This window comes from Typopeltis vanoorti, chromosome 19, assembly GCF_054136105.1.
Source record: "Typopeltis vanoorti isolate ZY-2024b chromosome 19, IOZ_Tvanoo_1.0, whole genome shotgun sequence".
NCBI classification, from domain to species: Eukaryota; Metazoa; Arthropoda; class Arachnida; order Uropygi; family Thelyphonidae; genus Typopeltis; species Typopeltis vanoorti.
This window is the reverse complement of record NC_143567.1, coordinates 80,895,012-80,915,833: the sequence shown is the minus strand read 5'-3', so window position 1 is coordinate 80,915,833 and position 20,822 is coordinate 80,895,012. Positions and strand designations below refer to the sequence as shown.

At 34.4% G+C, this 20,822-nt stretch overlaps 1 protein-coding gene across 1 annotated transcript in view; it reads right to left on the bottom strand.

Moving 5' to 3' along the window:
* Nucleotides 1–20,822, bottom strand: part of LOC150096287 (uncharacterized) — a 438,969-nt gene that overhangs the window by 249,028 nt on the left and 169,119 nt on the right. Inside the window, exon 5 of the mRNA XM_090409023.1 lies at nt 6,847–6,931. Within this exon, the coding sequence (XP_090265149.1) occupies nt 6,847–6,931 (85 nt within the window). The remainder of the gene's footprint in view (nt 1–6,846; nt 6,932–20,822) is intronic.

Here is a 20,822-nt window from a genome sequence, read left to right as displayed (position 1 = left end):
TAGGAGACAACTTCGAGCTATAACATGGAACGAGGAGTTGAGCAGTAAGGAAATAAATGCTGCATGGGAACTTACAAAGAAATACATAACAGCATCAATGTATGAATATATCCCAAAGACAAAAAGGCTGAATAAGGTTGGTGAAAATGGATGAATGTGGAGCTTAAGCATTAAATCTGGAAAAAGAAAATACTTTGGAGGAAGTACAATATGAATAATGGTAATTAGTCACATGAAGAATATAAAGAACAAGCCAGGAGAGTGACTCAGTTAGTAAGGAAAACAAAAGTAGAGTATGAGCAGAAAATTCTCTAGGGTTTTTCTTAGCCTTAAATCAGGCTAAGAAAAACCCTAGAGAGTTTTTTAGATATGTGTCAAGTAGAAGGAAGAATGATCATGGAAAGATGAGGTTAAGGGATGAAAGTAGTAGAATGGTAACTGCTGCAGAAGACATTGTTGAAGTATTCAGTGATCAATTTATATGTGTGTTTCATCCTGATCAGGGTGGAATCATGCAGAATTTGAGTGTTGAGGACATAGGAGAGGATAGCTTAATTGTGAGTGAGCAGGAGGTATTTGAGGAAATAAATAACCTTGATGTTAATAAGGCAATAGGATTTGATGAAATATCACCATGCATCTTAAGAAAATGTCCAGGGAACTGGCAGTAGCATTGGCATGCCTGTTTAACAAGAGTTTTGCAACAGCACAGATTCCAAGGGAGTGGAAGGAGGGTAAAATTGTTCCACTGCATAAAGGTGGTGATAAGGCTGTAGCTTCAAATTATAGACTGGTCTGTATATCTGGAGTCGTGGTGAAGGTCCTGGAGAGATTGGTGAGAAGTAGGATACAGAAATGGGTTGATAACAGCAGTATTCTCTGTGGTTATCAGCATGGGTTTGTTAAGGGGAGATCATGTTTCACTAACTAACTTATGTACTATAACAAGGTGACAAATACCTTGGACAGAGGAGATGCATATACAGTGGTGTACTTGGATTTTGCAAAGGCTTTTGATAGACTGCCACATGACAAGCTCTTAATTAAATTGAAAGAGATGGGATTGGATAACAGACCTGTGTTGGATCAGTGACTAGCTGTCAGATAGGTATCAAAAAGTTGTATATAGGGGTACAGTATCTCGAAAGAGAAAGGTCACCAGTGACGTGCCACAGGGGTCAGTTTTGGGGCCATTGTTGTTCAATTTTATGTTAATGATATTGGGTTGAGATTAACTAGTGATATCCAGCTGTTTGCAGATGATGCAAAACTGGGGAGAGCAATGCACAGTCAGGCCGATGTTAATGCCTTACAAGAGGACTTGAATAGATTGCATGAATGGGCAGGTAAGTGGAACTATCAGTTCAGTGTTGCCAAGTGTAAGGTTTTAAGATTTGGTAAGCAACGATGGGAAGCCAAGTATACACTTGGTGGGGAAACTTTCACAGAAGCAGAGAAGTGAGAGATCTAGGTGTGATGCTGGACAAGGACATGAAATTCAGGGGCCACATTGCACAAGTTGTGAAGACATCACATCGAATAATGGCAATGATGCGGAAAACCCTGACATGCAGAAATAGAGAGGCTATGATTCCATTGTATAAGGCCTTGATCAGGCCTCATATGGATTGTTGTGCACAGATTTGGTCACCGGGTTTTCATGGTGACGAGGATATGTTGGAAAGGGTACAGAGGAGATTCACAAAGATAGTCAGTGGTCTTTGGAATGTGGAGTACGAGGACAGATTGAGGGAATGTAAGCTGCAGAGCCTCGTGAATAGGAGGAAGGGGGGGATATGATTGAGACATAAACTGGTCAGGGATTGTTATCAGGTAGACATGGAAGAAATTTTTCATAGAATTGGAGAGGGAAGTAGAACAAAAGGCCATTGCTGGAAACTGTATACGGAGAGTGTGAGCAAAGGAGTGAGAAGCAGGTTCTTTGCATGGAGGGTGGTTGGTGAGTGGAATGCATTGCCTGAGTGTGTTGTGGATGTGGACACATTGAATCGGTTTAAGACACGGTTGGATGAGAATTTTATGCAATAGTGAGTACCTCCCACGATGAGTCTCTGATCCATGGAGGTGGGGTGTTGATAATAATAATGATAATAATGATAATAATTTTGTTTCATTCCACCTGCCTCCATTCTTTGAACAGCCTTCTGCACACTACTTATCCCAGTGAGTACAACTGTCAACAAACATGTTAACAGATTACTTCTTTTTCTTTAATCACTTGCCCACATATGGCACTGTTGTTATCATGCATGAAATAAAAAAAGTATGAAAGTGCTATAGGTTTCCTTATGTCGGTAATTTACATTTTTATAGTTCATATGGTTTAACGAAAAACATCATTTTTGAACTAATTAGCCAGTATCCTTCTCTGCTTTTCATATAATACTTTGAATTTTGGAATATTTATTACAAATTATATAGTTCTACTGAAAATTCTATTAAAATTACAGTTCTGTAACACTAATCACATATATCCAGTTTTTTTTAATGATTATTTTATACCACTTCCACCCATGAAAATTATAAACCCACTCACAATACACATTCGTATTGTGAATGGATTAAGAATTTTTTTATTTTAGTTTATATCTATATATCTATCTATATAATGGATCGGAACCTGTATTTTCGAACAGAAACAAAACAAGTCTCGCAACTGGCCAACCCTTGATTTTGCCTACATGGAACTGGGAAGGAATAAGAATCATAGGGAACCTCCTGATCCACACTCTAAAGTGGAAAACATTCATATGCCTACCACTGAAAAATCGAAAAACTGAAAAGCAATATCAACAGATGCAAGCTGCTATTATAAAAGCGTATCCAGATATCGCTACATCTCAGGGAATCCATATACCTTCTAGAAACTGCTCGGAGGAGCTGATATTTCATCTTGTACAATCTGAAGCCTCACTTCCAATTCTTTCCTCCAACTACAAGAAAATATACCATTTCCTCATGTCAGTGCCTCCAAGTTCACCCTTCGTATATTCATCCTTAACCCTCTCATCCACAAAGCTGTACATACCACCCAGTTTTCAGTGGGATCTTCCATATAAATCAAAGTATGCCAAACTAGATTCTGACAAATAGTGGAGACTATGGCATAACATCTTGCCAACCCCCTTCTAAGCTCTACAAATTTCAACTTAGAAAATGGATCTGTGTCTATTCTGTGAAGTTTCAGGTACCTTGGAACACACATATCTAACCTGTCTTGCTAACAAAGCGATGATCACCTATGCTCTTAATACTGCCTCTAGCACTTGTAACTACACACACAGCCAAGAAGACTACTGGAATTTAGTCCACACAGCCAAGAGAACAGACACAGAATATGCAATTTCCTCTTCATCTGTCCAAAGGCCGTTATTTACAGTTTCTACCTAAAACACACAAGAAATAAGCAGCATCCATCCACCACTGAATCGGAACAAACCCTCATGTGTAGCCTACATCGGAAACTACAAAGCAGACTTTCACTGGAACTTGATTATTACAAAGAAACAAGAACTATCGCAAAATTCAGAGGAATGGAATCGAACTGATAACCTGTTCTGGATTGCCGACGATGAAATACTTCATCTGAAAAATAACTAAAAGTGATATTGAACTGTAATATAAGATTGACTATAACTAAAAAGACAAATCCTGTCTTTTTAGTTGTGTATCCTTTGCCTCCTTTCAATTGTATATCTGAAACGAAAATCCTTTTTTTTTTCTCTGTAATATATATTCTTATAATATGTAAACAATTCCCCTTTTGTTGCCTATCTTCCTATGTATAATTTATCAAGTTGAATTTAAAAAAAAAAAAAAAAATATATATATATATATATATATATATATATATATAGTGGGTATTACCAGAACTGTAATGTTGATTCATTTATTGCATTTTCTATTGTATATCTGAAAGGAAAATCTTTCTTTCTCTGTAATATATATATACTTATAATATGTAAATAGTCATTTTGTTACCTATCTTCTAATGTATATTTTATCAATCCTTTCTTTTAGTGTTACACGGTGATCAGCATTCATTTAAAAATTATGAACTTTACAACCGTGTTATAAATAACTCTTTTAATATCCCGATGTTTCGATCTTCATATTAAGATCATCATCTGGAGCATATACAAATATAAAAGGACAAGCTAAGTTACATTACATACAGTAAGCTAGAGAAACAATGAATTGATCACAAGTTATTCTACTGGCATGACCTCTAATGGAAAAAAAATATTTATAAACTACATCAAGCTAAATTCTATTTATGATAACACGAATAAACAAGAAAGAATGGTAGGGCCATTACCCAGACCGATTTTGACTGGTTTAGTTATCCTTTATTGAGGTCTCATGAATGGGAGCCAGCCCCATAAATGATACCAAGGTTGATGTCAAGTCATTATCCTCCATATAGAAGTAGCCCAGTTGTGAAGTTACTTCATGGGCCAACATTTTTTGTTTACACTTGGATAAAGGATGAAGCATTTCTTGGCATCTTTAATTTATAAGTACAGGTAACCCTCATATAATGCGGATGTTAGGTTCCATAGAAATGTCACGTTATATGAATTGCGATATGCGAGACTCGGACCACATAGAAAAGGTAGGGTTATGTTTCGAAATCGTATTTTTTTAAAAATTATATAAACAATAACGATATACTCAGCAAAATATATTTTATTTAATTCAGGTAATTCATGTAAGTTTAGAAAACATATAAATTATGAAACAAATACATAGTATGAACTTATAAAATTACAAATTGTACATAAACTTCATTGCTCATAAGGCATAAATGTTTTAGGCAAAATAAAATAAAGTGCAATTTTAATCGTCATCACTGTTTTCAAAATGAACATTTTATACATGTTCTTTATTTATGAGTGGCCAGACATCTTCATCACTTGAAATCTCTTAGACATCATTTGTATAATTCTCATTGCATACTTTGGCTGGTTTAGTTATCAAGAAGTCAGTAATAAGACCTTGCTTACCACCATGCTGCAATTTTTTATTGAGTTCATAATATGGAGCTGAACAAATATCCAATTGTCTCATGAATTTTCCAGAGTGCTCCATTGAGGGATCATTATCCATAAAATAACTTCCTAACTTTCTTGTCAACTCCAATCCTTCTACTAATTTCTTTAAACGGAATTCTTTAAAGGATTCATTACAATCAGAATCTTCAGCAGAATTTCCCCCGCCATTTGGTTTGATGACCAAATGGCAGGGGAAATTCTTAACCATCTCTTAAGTGAACCACTTCCTTCTAATTTAAATCTATTTCTCCATCAATTAATTCACTAATTTCATTTTCAACCATATCGCAAAAGCCCTCTAAGTGGCCATTACTATAAAAATAATTTGTTTTACATAAAAAAAGCATTACATATTAATTACGTATGTAACTCACCTGAAAATAAAGTACTCAGCTTGAGATTAACACACTTATGATTTTTGATGCATTTTCCTGGCAGCAAACAAAGACAATTTTCAACAATAAACACTTTATACGTGTTATATCGAAACTGAGTTGTATAAGTACCACGTTGAATAAGGGTTACTACAATTTGTAGGCCACGTTATATCGAAACCGCATTGTATAAGTACCGCGTTATACGATGGTTACCTGTATAACCAAGTGAAAAAACTTTCAACATCTATCTCTAATCCAGAGTATTTTTAGTAATAAGGTGTGACACCTTTTGACTACTTATATATGGAAATATGACTTATGCATTACTTCAACCTTGGTATGACTTCTTTGGTTATGGCTCCTACTGATGAGACCTAAATAAAGGTCAAAACTGGTTTGGGAGGGTAGTGGCCCTTCCCATAATTTATAGCATTATACTTGTCCACAAGGATATGTGCTTTGCATTACGGGATACTAAGGCAACTGATGTGAAGTCATTAGCTCCATATACAAGTAGCCCAGTGTGAAGTTACTTCACGTGCAAACTTTGTTTGGTTGAGCTTGGGTAAAGGATGAAACCATGAATATAATTTCTTGGCATCTGTAATTTATATTATAACCAAGTGTAAAATAATTTCATCAGTTAATATCTACTTTTAAATGAATATTGATTGATGATATTATTTATTATATGGAAGGTGTAGAGAGGATAAGGGGGCATCCATGGAAGTTAAGTTTGTGTGCAGTTAAGAAAAGGATGGAACTAGATTTTTTTCATAGAACCATGAGTGGAATGAAACAGTCTGCCTGTTGAAGTAGAGAGTGCATCTGGATGAATGAATTTAAGAGAGGGCATGAAGCTGATGTGGGTGATGTATGGTTTCCCTCTGTGAGTTATTGATTCCCTGGAGGTCTAATAATAACAATAATAATAATCCAGAAATCTCATTAAGACTAAACACAAAGCTCTGTCAAGCCCTTCAAGCACTTACCTGGGCAGTGCTATCACACAAAGTGGTGAAATTCATCTCCCAACTAAACATAATCACAAGCATCGGCTTCATACCTTGTCTTAAGCCTATGACAGGATTGAACCCTCAGCCTCAAAAACTTATTGACTCAGGCTAATTTTTTTTTTTTCACTTAGACTTACTTTTAAAAGTTAAGATATTACACATGGGTTTTGAATCCATGTATGACATCTTGATTTCTTTTCCAACCAAGTAGCACAGAAATCCAAGGGTACATATTTAATTCATAACCTTGCTTACAGTATTAGGCATGCATTTAAATAATAAAAATTATTGTAAAAACATTTGTCAAGTAAAAAAACAACAACTGAATATTAACATTTTTCTGCTTACATACTATAAATAAGAGTTAAACATTTTTACCTCTAAGAATGGATTATACCCTACAAAATTTGACCTGCTTGAAACTCCAGTTGGTTCACGTGCAGCAATTTCTTCCTCAGCAACTCTGAAACATAAAATTATGTTTCATATAATGAGCATTCATTTGAACCCCCAAGAACCACTCTACACCAGTGATCTCCAAACTTTTTTGATCGCATACCCCCAAGACAGAAAAAATAAACAGTGCATACCCCAATTGATTGAGAAAAAATCTATTGTAATAAATATTATAAAGAGGAAATATGCCTTGTATCATCATATAATAATTGAAAATGCTAGATATTTTTACACATTACTTTTATTATTAACAGCTTACAAACATACGTATTACAATATTTAATGTGAACAATGGCCTTGCAATTTCTTTCATAATTTCTTGAAATTTTCGTTTGATGGCTTCTGATACTGCGATACAAAGGTCTGGTTCCAAGTTTAATTTATTTCGATATTTGGTTTTAATACCTGTCATTGGAGAAAATGATACATACCTCATATAAATAAGTAGAACCAAATGGTAGGAGTGCATCATTTGCTGCGTTTACTAAATTGCTATACTCAGACTTCAGTCCCATCCACCAATTGTAAAGAGATTTCTGTTGAAATTCGTTTTTCAAAGTTGTGTTGCATCTAATGTCAATTAATTGCTTTTGAAAAATAATCAGAAGGTGGTCAATTTTTACATTTTCTACAAGAAATTCTTCGCCAGGAAGATCTGTGAATAAGTTACAAAAATATGTCTCTAAACTTTTTAAATGTGCAGATATTAGACTTTTTGTTTGTTTTACATTTACATTATTTTCTGTAACGAAATCAGATAAAGATGGAAACATTTCTAATGTTTCCATCTTTATCTGATTTATCTATCCCTTTTCAAATTTCTCTCTCCACAGCACCATTTTCTTTCGAAATGCAGTTATTTTCTCATTCATTGTTAAAATGTTACCTTTTCCTTGAAGAGACAAATTAAGCATGTTTACTTTTTCAAAAATATCAGCTAGGTAGCATAGCATTAATAGCCACTTATCGTCATTGAAAAGATCTGCAAATTTCTTATCTTCATTCAGTAGTAAAATGCGTAACTCATCTTTTAGTTCTACAACTCTCTCTTAAGCACTTTTCCTCGAGATAACCAACGAACCTCCGTGTGGTATAGAAGATTTTTGTGGATACTGCCCATCTCTTGACATAGTACAGTAAATATTTTCCGATTCAAAGGCCTCGTTTTTATAAAATTAACTATATTGATAACATCCTGCAGTATTTTGTGTATATCAGGCTGCACATTTTTTTTGCCACTTGCCAGTGGATAATACAATGAATGAATTTGACATGTGCTGCTATTTCGGTTACTTTTCCTTTGAATCCTTTCTTTGTACCAATCAAAGCATCTGCTCCATTGCTAGTGATGCTTAAACAGTTTTCCAACAAAATATTGTTTTTAAAAAAAAAGTTATTTACAGTTGAGAAGATATCTTTCCCTGTACATCTTTCCTGAAGTGCCTCCCAAAAAATTAGTTCTTCGTGTAATTCATTATTAAAATAATATCTAGTAAATACCAATAACTGAGATATGTTGGCAACATCTGTGCTTTCATCAAGCTGTAAAGCAAATTTTCCCACATTGAATCATTTGTTTTAATAGTTGCTTCTTTAAATTATCTGCAATGATTTCTATACATCTACCAATAGTATTTGCTGATAAGGGAATACGTTTTAGTTTATCTGCATATTCTTTTCCATGGATTATTTCTACCATTTTTATGGCGGTTGGGAGTCCAAGTGTTTCCCCAATGGTGTGTGGCTTTTGGTTTTTTGGTGCAATTAAGAATGCAACCTCAAGAGAATGCCACCAAATATTTATGGTTAATTTAAGTTGTTGGATTGAGAATTACATGCCTTCAAACATCGTTCAAAGTATTGTAAAGATTTGTGTTTATGTTCAGGATGTTAAGTTTTTAAGTATCTTACTAATAATGATGGTTTCATACTTCCATTACATAGCGTCTCATGACACAATACACATGTAGGACGAGGTTCATTGTTGACCATCGTCGATGTAAATCGTCATTTCAAGTAGTTTTCTTGATATTTTCAAAATTTCTTGGGCAAGGTTTTGTTAATTTTCAGATTAACGTTTTTATCACTTAATTTGACTGATAACGAACTTGTCTGAATAGAAGAATCAATCCTATTTTTTCCTTGTTGTTCATCTGATGTAGAAGTACTATCATAATTATCTTCCATTTGCGGTTTCTTTGAAGGAAATATTTTTAACCATTTATCCATTTTGTGAGGGTTAATTTGTAAAGTTTAAATATAATTCATTTACTATTGATAATATCAAACACTTTTAAAAAATGTAAGCAATTTTTCTAGTGTGGGGTGCTTAAGGGTCAAAGCTGTATAACTGAGAGGAGACCTCAACATAGCCTTTAAAGAAATGCAGAGAACCGACCAGGGCTTCTGACCTAATGTACAATCCTCACCTTCTCGTGATGCACCCTGTTGGGTATCTACCTGGATACTGAATGAACGACAATGGGCTGGCAATTTGGAATTTAGCCGACCAAATTGTATTCTTATTAGTTAATAAAAATTAACCAAAATAAAACATGATGGTACCACATGACAAAATTTCATGCCGGCTGGGGCATTTCTCGGTTAAACAAGGCCCCCGTTGTTTTCGCCAGGGAACCAGGGTGAACAGCGAAAAGTCAGTTACTGGAACAAATCTGAAAACACACCCCAACTCAACATCACCAGAGTTAAAGATCAGTACTATCAACATAAGAAGCCTGAATGGCAAAGAAATGGAGCTAGCTGAGGAATTAGATAAGTACCAGATTGACATAATAGGGGTAACTGGAACAAAAAAGACAAAAACCGGTGAGATCTTTCTGAGCAATAAATACAAAATGTTATATTCAGGCAATGAAAATCAAGGAAAATAAGGAGTAGCCATAGTATTCAACACTAAATATGAGGCTAATCTTCTTGAATGGCAGGCAGTCTCAAGTAGAGTGATGTGGGCAAATATGAGAATGGGGAACTGGACAATGAGACTTATTTGTGCCTATGGTCCCACAGAAGGTTCTACTAAGGAAGAAGTGGAGGAATTTTTTGATGTTCAGTTGTGTTTTTTGATTTTTTGATATTTCATTGTGTCAGTTGCTTTAGAAAAAGCAACTGACACAATGAAAAAGGAAAAGTTGATCCTTGTTGGGGATCTGAATAGCAGAGTAGGAAATGATTGTCAGACATACAAAAATATTTCAGGAAAATTTGGAGAAAAGAGCAAAGCTAATAATGGCAAATACCTGTTGGATTTCTGCTCAGGGCATGGACTGGTTATTACTAACACCATGTTCCAACATAAAAATGTGTACAAATTCACATGGAGAGAAGAAGCAAGGAATAAGAAAAGTCTCATTGACTATGTTATTGTTGATAGTGATGTTTTCTCCCAGGTGCAGGACACCAGAGCATACAGAGGATTTGAAATTGGAAGCGATCACTATTTAGTCTTGAGCAGGATAAAATTGACAAGGCATTACTATCAAATACTGAAACAGGACTACAACATCTGTTGAACAGGTTTACTGGAATCCTGTATCAATTATGGAATGAAAATCAACATCAGAAAAACAAAGGTAATGAAAATAGCAAGGAAAGAGGCAAATATGGATATTAGAATAAATGGGGAAAAATTGAATCCAGTAGAGACATTTAAATATCTAGGACGTGTTATTAGCAATGATGGAAGATGTAAAAGTGACATAAAAGCAAGAATAACGATGGGAAGAGATGCCTTTAATAAAACATGGAATTTATTCAGAAGTAAAATGGATAGAAACCTAAAGAAAAGACTAATAAAATGTTATATGTGGAGTGTTGCCCTCTATGCAGTTGAAACTTGGACATTGAAGAAAGAAGAAATTAAGATTTTGGAAAGCTTTGAAATGTGAATTTGAAGAAGGATGGAAAAATCAAATGGACAGATAAAATAACTAATGAAGAGGTCTTAAAAAGAGTAGAAGAAGAAAGAAGTCTGTTAAGGAGGATAAAAAGAAGCAAGGGAAACTGGATTGGACATATTCTGAGAGGGAATGGAATTATCAGAGATGTCATCGAAAGAAAAATAGATGGAAAAAGATCCAGAGGAAGAGTAAGGAAAACAATGCCAGATGACATGCTGAATGGAGACAGGTACAGAACCTTGAAAGATAAGGCTCAGAAGAGAGTGATAGGAAAGTTTCTGCTACTAAAAGAAGAACCTGCTGAATTGCAGAATACTCAAGAAGAAGAAGAAGAAGATACTCTATCAACATCAATCTTGTAGTTTCTAATGCAATGGCATTATTCCAAGCAATCTCCTCAGTTTGTCATACCAACCCTGCAATTCCACATATATGACTCTTAACTGAAAAAATATATATATATATATATATATATATATATATATGGGAATAAATTTTTAACTTGGGTATATTGTATATTAGGATAACCAAGCAATTTTATATGCTTGGTTATTTTAGCTCCTAATCCCAAGTGTGCAAACAATTAAGTTTGCGCCTGAAACAAAGTTCAAGTCTAAAGATGGTACAACACCAGGGCAGCTCATTGTAAAGGTGGTTAAAGCTTTGATCACTATTCTTAGTATTTTCCCATAATGTAAAGCACATCTCACTAGAAGATGTATACTGCAATGCATTATGGGTGGGGTCACTACCCAGACCGGTTTCGACCTTTTTTGAGGTCTCCTCAGTGAGTAGCTAGACCCTAAATACCAAGGTTTTAGTAATACAAAGCCTTATCAACTTTAATTATATAAGTTGCAACAAGGTGTATTAAGTTTTAATAAAAATCTCTGGAGGAGATATTGATGGGAATAAATTTTTAACTTGGGTATATTGTATATTAGGATAACCAAGCAATTTTATATGCTTGGTTATTTTAGCTCCTAATCCCAAGTGTGCAAACAATTAAGTTTGCGCCTGAAACAAAGTTTCAGGCGCAAATTACAATTACCCTTTACAATGAGCTGCCCTGGTGTTGTACCATCTTTAGACTTGAACTTTGTTTCAGGCGCAAACTTAATTGTTTGCACACTTGGGATTAGGAGCTAAAATAACCAAGCATATAAAATTGCTTGGTTATCCTAATATACAATATACCCAAGTTAAAAATTTATTCCCATCAATATCTCCTCCAGAGATTTTTATTAAAACTTAATACACCTTGTTGCAACTTATATAATTAAAGTTGATAAGGCTTTGTATTACTAAAACCTTGGTATTTAGGGTCTAGCTACTCACTGAGGAGACCTCAAAAAAGGTCGAAACCGGTCTGGGTAGTGACCCCACCCATAATGCATTGCAGTATACATCTTCTAGTGAGATGTGCTTTACATTATGGGAAAATACTAAGAATAGTGATCAAAGCTTTAACCACCTTTACAATGAGCTGCCCTGGTGTTGTACCATCTTTAGACTTGAACTTTGTTTCAGGCGCAAACTTAATTGTTTGCACACTTGGGATTAGGAGCTAAAATAACCAAGCATATAAAATTGCTTGGTTATCCTAATATATATATATATATATATATATATATATATATATATATATATATATATATATATATATATATATATATATATATATATATATCTTGTTTGTTTGTTTGGTTTTTATTTTATTTTTTTGATAAAAAGGATATAGTCAACTCTCTCACACTATAGAAAACTGTAGAGACTACAAAACTACTTTTAATAACAAATATTTTTTCTTGTTTATTTTTTTACTTCAGAGATATCTGAAAGAACTGATCAAAGCTCTGGGTTAAAGGACAGTTAAGAGCTAATTTTTTAATGGGTTGATGGCTGCATACTAGCAAAGCAAGTGCAAGTACCTGAAATCTCTTTCCACAGTAAAAGATAACTAGCTAGTTGCAGAAGGCATTTTGGTAACAAAACATATCCTTAACAAAGGATATATATTTTCTAAATCCAAACATCATTTGCAAGAGGCTGGATAGTTCAGTTACCTCAAAAGTTGAAGTTTCCACTTAATCTATTGTTCTGCTTTGCTTTCTACATGATTTCACCATGCAAATTTGTGTGTGTGTGTGTGTGAGTGAGTGAGTGAGTGAGTGAGTGCACATATTAAATGCTAATTAGAAGAATGTGTTTTTTAATGCCTTTTTAAAAGCTTTTCAATGTATTAATGGAATTAATACATTTTTCATTTCATTCCACATTCATAGAAATGCATTAATTCCATTAAATCTACAAAATAATGACTTCTAACCAGCAGTCAAACCTGAAAGCTGATTCAACTTGCAAATACACGCATGTGCGCAAGCATGCATGCATGCACGCACGCACACACACACACACACATACACACACACACACACTTTCTTTTTCTCTCTCTAGATCAATGGTTCTCAACCTTTTTCCACTTGTGTACTCTTTTAAACCCATTTCTATAAATTCTACCCCTTGTCTTTAATACTGACACTTTTGTTTAGTGCTATCTTAATGTAAAATATTTTACTTTACTTGTTTTTCCACCATTACTGATTATTTTTCGTGTACATCTGAACAGATCAGCACGTACCACCAGTTGGGAACCGATGCTCTAGATGAAACCTAGCATTCTTCCTAAGGATGATTAAATTGTTATGGTATAAAATATTTGAGTGATAGAATTTGTGCTCAATATTGATCAAGATTTGTGTTAACTTCTATCAGAGGCAGCTAAACAAAAATCACATTGACATACTATAAACGCTATGAAGAGCTAAACTGCATGATTTCAACATTATCCACCAGGAATCAGTCTTGCCTTCTCTAAAAATAAACCACAATCTATTAAATTATCAGATAAAGGCAGAAGTAGTTCATATATTATTATTATTATTATTACCCAAGATCCCATGGAGTCAAAGACTCATCTAGGAGGTCCTTTTATCATACACACACAGCTCATCATATACCGTGCTTTAAACACACTCAAATTCTCTGCAGACCACACTCTTAGGAAAGGCATTCCAATCATTCACAACTCTGCATGTAAAAAAACTGCTTCTCATTCCCCTGCTCACACCCTCTTTATACAGTTTCCAGGGATGACCTCTGATTCTCCCCTGATCTCCCACTGTTTTCTGTAGAACCTCTCCAATGCTGATCCTATAACATCCCCATACTAACTTGTAAGTCTCTATCATATCTCTCCTCTTTCTTTTATCCACCAGACTCTGTAAATTGCATCTTCTCAATCTTTCCTCATATTCAACATTATAGAGGTCAGAAACTACCTTAGTCACCTCTGGACCTTTTCCAACATCTCTTCGTCCTTCTGAAAACCAAGTGACCAAATTTGGGCACAGTAGTTCATGTGTGACCTAATCAAAGCCTTATACAATGGAACAAGAATCTCTCTACTTCTACAAGTCAGTGTTCTCCACATCATTCCCAGAAGTCTTTGCGATGTCTTCACAATTTTGGCAATGTGTCCTATAAATTTCTGATCCCTATCCACTATCACTGCAAGATCTCTTATTTCCTCCACCTCCGACAATATATCCTCACCAAGCATAAATTCTGCATCCCATATTTGCAATACTGAACTTGCATCCCCATTCCCATGCTAAATCACTCAATTTATTCAAGTCTTCTTGTAAGACCACAACATCTTCTCTACTCTTCATGGTTTGTCTCAACTTTGCATCATCTACAAACAATTGAATATCTTCATCGAAATCTTTGCCAATATCATTAATATACAAGTTAAACAGTAATGGCCCTAAAACAGACCCCTGAAGCACACCACTAATAACTTTCCTCTTCCTGGATATTGCTCCCCCATACACAACTTGCTGATACCTATCAGATAGCCAGTCTCCAATCCAGTGCACTAATCTAATATCCAACCCCATCCACTCTAGTTTGACTATCAACTTATCATGCAGTAATCTATCAAAGCCTTTGCAAAATCTAAGAATATTACTGTGTTTCCCTCTTCTCTGTCTAAGGAAGCAGTCACCTTATTGTAATATGTAAGGAGATTACTAAAACATGACCCCCTTTAGCAAATCCATGCTGTCCATCAAAGATAATACCATTGTTGTCACCTAATTCTGGATCCTAGTTCTCACAAACTTCTCCAACAACTTAACCACAACACCTGGCACACAGATAGGTCTATAATTTGATGATAGGCTTTCTTTACTTCTCAGAGAGATATCTGATTTACTATTGTATTAGTTGTGACCTCAACCATGGTGATCATAACAACATTTCCTCCTCCTTTTTCAACCTGGATAAGTCCACTGCTGGATAAAGTTCACTCCCAATTTTCTCCATTCCATTTGCTTTTCAGTTTTTCTTTTCTCATCATCACATTCCAGCAAGTCTAATAATTCCATCTTGATATCTCTTTTTGGTCTTCCCCTTTACCTACTACCATCCATATGTCTCCACATTCCTATTAATAATGATGGATATCCTATCTCTAAGTGTCACACTGAGCATATTCATTTCCATTAAGTTCGGGTAACTTTCAATTTGTAAATCATATTTTTAGTTTTCATTCCAGGTTTCACTACTGTATGTACATTTTTTTTATGTGACTCCAAGCCACAAAAGGTTATAAACTGGTACATTGGTATTGCAGGTGGACTAGTGAATTTTTTCTATTTTTTTATTTTGTTTTATTATTATAAAAATAACAATGATTATTGTTTTTTTTTTACATAATTCAGAAATCCAACTCCAGAGACCACACATGAAACTTGTTTTAGGCCTCCAATAAAGCAGTGGATTCATGCTGGGCAATGAAATTCAACTATCACAAACATCCATGGCCATGGTGAATTCAAACCCTCAGACTATGTTAACTACTCAGTTATCCAGGCCTACAACATGTTGGTAAGACATGCTGGTTTAAAAGTTACTCTTCCAACTAACTGGAATATTGCCTTTTGAAAATATCTTTCATTCACCCAAAAACCATCCAACCTAGTTATATCCTTTTATTTCTTCTATTTGTCTATCTTTGATTTTTATGATTTGTATCAGATAAACATTATAAATCTACTCTCTTCACTTCTCCATCTTGTATAATTTTTTGGTGTTAAAACTGTTATTTCATCATTATATCGGTTTTGTTTAAATTATCTTCAACCCAATTTGACTGGATGAATAATTTCCTCAATTTTATTTCTAGATCTTCTTCCAACAGAACAAAACAAAGATGAGTCAGAATCATTCCATTAATTTTAACTCTTTGGTTTTTCCAATTTAATTCATAAAAATTATCCTCTAAGGTCAACGTAAAATCTTGGAGATATTGTATCTTCCTGTCTTACCCTATGTCATAAAACTTTTTCACTTTTCTGATGTACTTTAATGATAGAGGTGGCATGAATGTATATATTTAACAAATATATATATATATATATATATATATATATATATATATATATATATATATATATGTTAAATTTTAATGGCTAAACGCTGAGGATTTAAAATCAGAACTTTAATAGAACATGACTAGTGTCTTTTATCTGATAAAAATCATAAAAATCAAAGATAGACAAATAGAAGAAATAAAAGGATATAAGTAGGTTGGATGGCTTTTGGATGAATGAAAGATATCTTCAAAAGGCAATATTCCAGTTAGTTGGAAGAGTAACTAGTTTCTGATGAAAGTAGTCATGTTCTATTAAAGTTCAGATTTTAAATCCTCTGCATTTAGTCATTAAAATTTAACAAATATGATAACAAATCGAGTAAACTAGCATTCTAATAATAATAATAGAAATCAATATATATATATATATATATATATATATATATATTGATTTCAATCTTCTCTAGAACTGATTTCTAAAACCTCACTATCCTAGAATCATACCCTGATTCTAGGATAGTGAGGTTTTAATGGAATTAAATGCTTTTTTTTTAAAAAAAGAGAGGTTCACAAAGGCAAAAAGAGAGGTTTACTATATATGCTTGATTTTCTAAAATTTGACTAAGAGTATGGATATGATCAATGGTACTGTAATTACACTAAAACCCTACATGCTACGTAACTGTATATAGTAAAGCTGATGCATTATTGTATTATTTATTTATTTTCTAAATGTTTTATATACTGCTGATAATAAACTAATGAGTCTACAATTTCTGATTTTATTTTTCACCTTTTTTGTAAGTAATTATTATTAATGCACTGTTTCATGCTTGCATTCCCCACCTGTTTTAAACAAAATGTGAAGGGATTATTGGCACTACATTCATTCCAAATTTCAACAATTTCTCCTGAATACTATCTTTGTCAAGAGCTTTTCCCTATGTCATTGTTTTCAAGACTGCCTCAATCGCTTCTTTTGTAACTTTTGGCATATCTAATTCACAATTCTTCATGTTGATTGCCTCTAAATTTCTCTATTTGCCACTGCAAAGATCTTCACAAAATACTTAAATTCTGATTATTATTTCATTTCAAAATATGATTATTTTATCACCCTTTACTTTATTATTATTATTATTATTATTACCCAAGATCCCATGGAGTCAAAGACTCATCTAGGAGGTCCTTTTATCATACATACAGCTCATCATACCATGCATTAAACACACCCAAATTCTCTGCAGACACCACACTCTCAGACAAGGCAATCCAATCATTCACAATTCTGCATAAAAAAAACCTGCTTCTCACTCCCTTACTCACACACTCTTTATACAGTTCCAGGGATGACCTCTGGTTCTCCCCTGATCTCCCACTATTTTCTGTAGAACCTCTCCAGCATTGATCCTATAACAAACCCCTTATTAACTTGTAGGTCTCTATCATATCTCCCCCCTTCCTCCTGTCCACCAGACTCTGTAAGTTGCATCTTCTCAATCTTTTCTCATACTCAACATTCCAGATGTTAGAATCTATCTTAGTCAGTCACCTCTGGATCCTTTCCAAGATCTCTTTGTGTTTCTGAAAACCAGGTGACCAAATCTCGGCACAAATAGTCCATGTGTGGCCTAATCAAAAGCCTTATACAACGGAACAAGAATCTCCCTTCTACAAGTCAGTGTACTCCGCATCATTCCTAGAAGCTCTTGTTTGTCTTCACAATTTTGGCTATGTCTCCCTTAAATTCCAGATCCTTATCAACTATCACCCCCAGATCTCTTATTTCCTCCACCTCCAACAATATATCCTCACCAAGCATAAATTCTGCATCCCATTTTTGTTTTCCATATTTTAAAACCTTACATTTTACAACATTGAACTCACATCCCCATTCCCAAACACTCAATTTATTCAAGTCTTCTTGTAAGGCCACAACATCTTCTCTACTCTTCATGGTTCGTCCCAAATTTGCATCATCTGCAAACAACTGAATATTTCCACCCATGTCTTCACCAATATCATCAATATACAAGTTAAACAGCAATGACCCTAATATTGCCAAAGCTCTTCTCAATAATATTCATATCTTTATTTTCAAAGGTTTCTTATATTTTTCTCATATTAAAAGATCAAATATCATGTATTACTCATTTTATGATTGTTTTCAATAATAATAATACTAATAATAACTGTCACTGATGCCAACGTATCGGTCACTGAATGGGAAAAACATCAACAATGCATGGGAATCTTTGGAAAAGTGCTTAAATGAGGCAGTATCTGAATGTATCCCTAGTGTCTGAAGAATAAATAGGTTGGGAGTGAAATGAATGTACAACTTTATTAAGCAAGACATGTACAAGAAGAATATGATGTTTAAAGAATATCATAAGAATACAGTTATCCTTTGACTTACGTTCATTTGAAGATATGTCCGTAATCACATAAGGGAATAAATAACATTTTTGGCTATACTTTCGAACAAGATGCAAGCAAGCGAAAAGTAAAAAGGTTTCTGTTTAGCAACAGCACATTCAGTGGCAACTTCCCTCGGCAGTCGGCACGTGTCTTCAACAGTTCCTCTGTTGATTTTGTATTTGAGAAATAGGTTATTTGTCTATTTATTGTTAAATATTTCATGATATTTTGTGCAGGATGGCCCCTACATGCCCAATCAAAAAATTTAGTGAAGAATCACAGAAAAAGGAGATGAGCAATTGATCTTGAAATGAAGTTGTAAGTTATAAAGCAACATGAAGCTGGTAAGCCTGTCAATGTGATCGCACATGACTTTGAATGGTCTCATTCTAAAGTGATGACCATTTTGAAAAATAAGGATAAAATCATAGAGGCTATGAAAGGATCTGCTTCCATTAAATTGACGATAGTGGCGAAGCAACAACAAGGACCTATCCGTAATATGGAAAAGCTACTTGTATCATGAAAGTAATAACCATAATGTAATAACAGCATACATTTCCTAGGAAATGTGTTTTACATTATGGAAAATACGAAGAATGGCAATCAGAACTTTACCACCTTTGCTACGAGTTGCCCGAGTTTGTACTACGTACTTGGACTACGTGCATTAGCTCACGCTAGTAGTCACCGATACTTTTATAGTTTATTATACTATATTCGGCATGAAACTCTCTGATTCCAATCTTTGAGTTTCTTATTCGGTTTTAAAACAATGTGGGATTTAATATCCCTTAATTTAAATAATGTTTATATCGCCGAAAATGAAGCTTATTGGCTCTTTATATTTAAGTAACTTAATCGGTGCACCTTTTTGACAACTCGTATACCAGAGTATATAAGTTCTTTTCGCTATACGCTTTGGTATTAATTTGGTCTAGCTACTCACTGATGAAGCCTCAATAAAGGCTGAAACCGGTCTGGTTAGTGACCTCCCACCATAATGTAATAACAGCATACATTTCCTAGGAAATGTGTTTTACATTATGGAAAATACCAAGAATAGCGATCAGAACTTTACCACATTTGCTGCGAGTTGCCCGAGTTTGTACTACGTACTTGGACTACTTGCATTAGCTCACGCTAGTAGTCACCGATACTTTTATAGTTTACTATACTATATTCGGCATGAAACTCTCTGATTCCAATCTTTGAGTTTCTTATTCGGTTTTAAAACAATGTGGGATTTAATATCCCCTTAATTTAAATAATGAATAGAGGACCTGAACCAAAAGTGCAAACCCTGAGCACTATGACCATAACAGCTAAGGCACTAAATCTCTTCAACATGTGGAAGGAGAAAGAAGGACCCAATTACGACTATGAATTCAATGCTTCTTCCAGTTGGTTCATGAGATTCAAGCAGCATTTTGTACTGCATAATATGAAAATACTCATACTCATATATGGTGAATCTACAAATGCCAATGAGAAGGCTGCCAAGGAATTTGTGGAAAAATTAGATAAAATTATCATGGAGGAAAATTATATGCCACAGCAAATATCTGATATGGATGAGACTCCTTGTTTTGGAAAAAATGCTCCAGCGGACATTCATACACAAAAAGCTAAAATCTATACCTGGTTTCAAAGCTCTTAAAGACCATATTATGATTCTGTTAGGGAATAATGAGACTGGATATAAACTGAAACCATTTGCAATATGGCACAGTGAGAATTCATGAGCCTTCAAAAACATTAGCAAGCATACTCTTCCAGTTCATTATCGGAGCAATAAGAAGTCGTGGGTAACTCGAAAATTGTTTGCAGTTGCCTTAATCAGTTGTTATGTGAGTGAAATGGAAAGCTATTGTGTGAAGAAAATGTAGAATTTAAAATTTTATTAATTCAGGATAATGCTCCAGATCATCCGTCTTATATCGGCGATCTTCACTAAGTTCACTAAGTTTGGAGGGAGAAACGTCATGTTTCTCCCTCCAAACACTACTTCACTGATTCAACTGATGAATCTAGGAGTTCTTGCAGTGTTTAAGGCTTATTATCTATGGAGAACTTTTTCACAAGCCATTTCTGCAACTAAAGGAAATGACCAGACT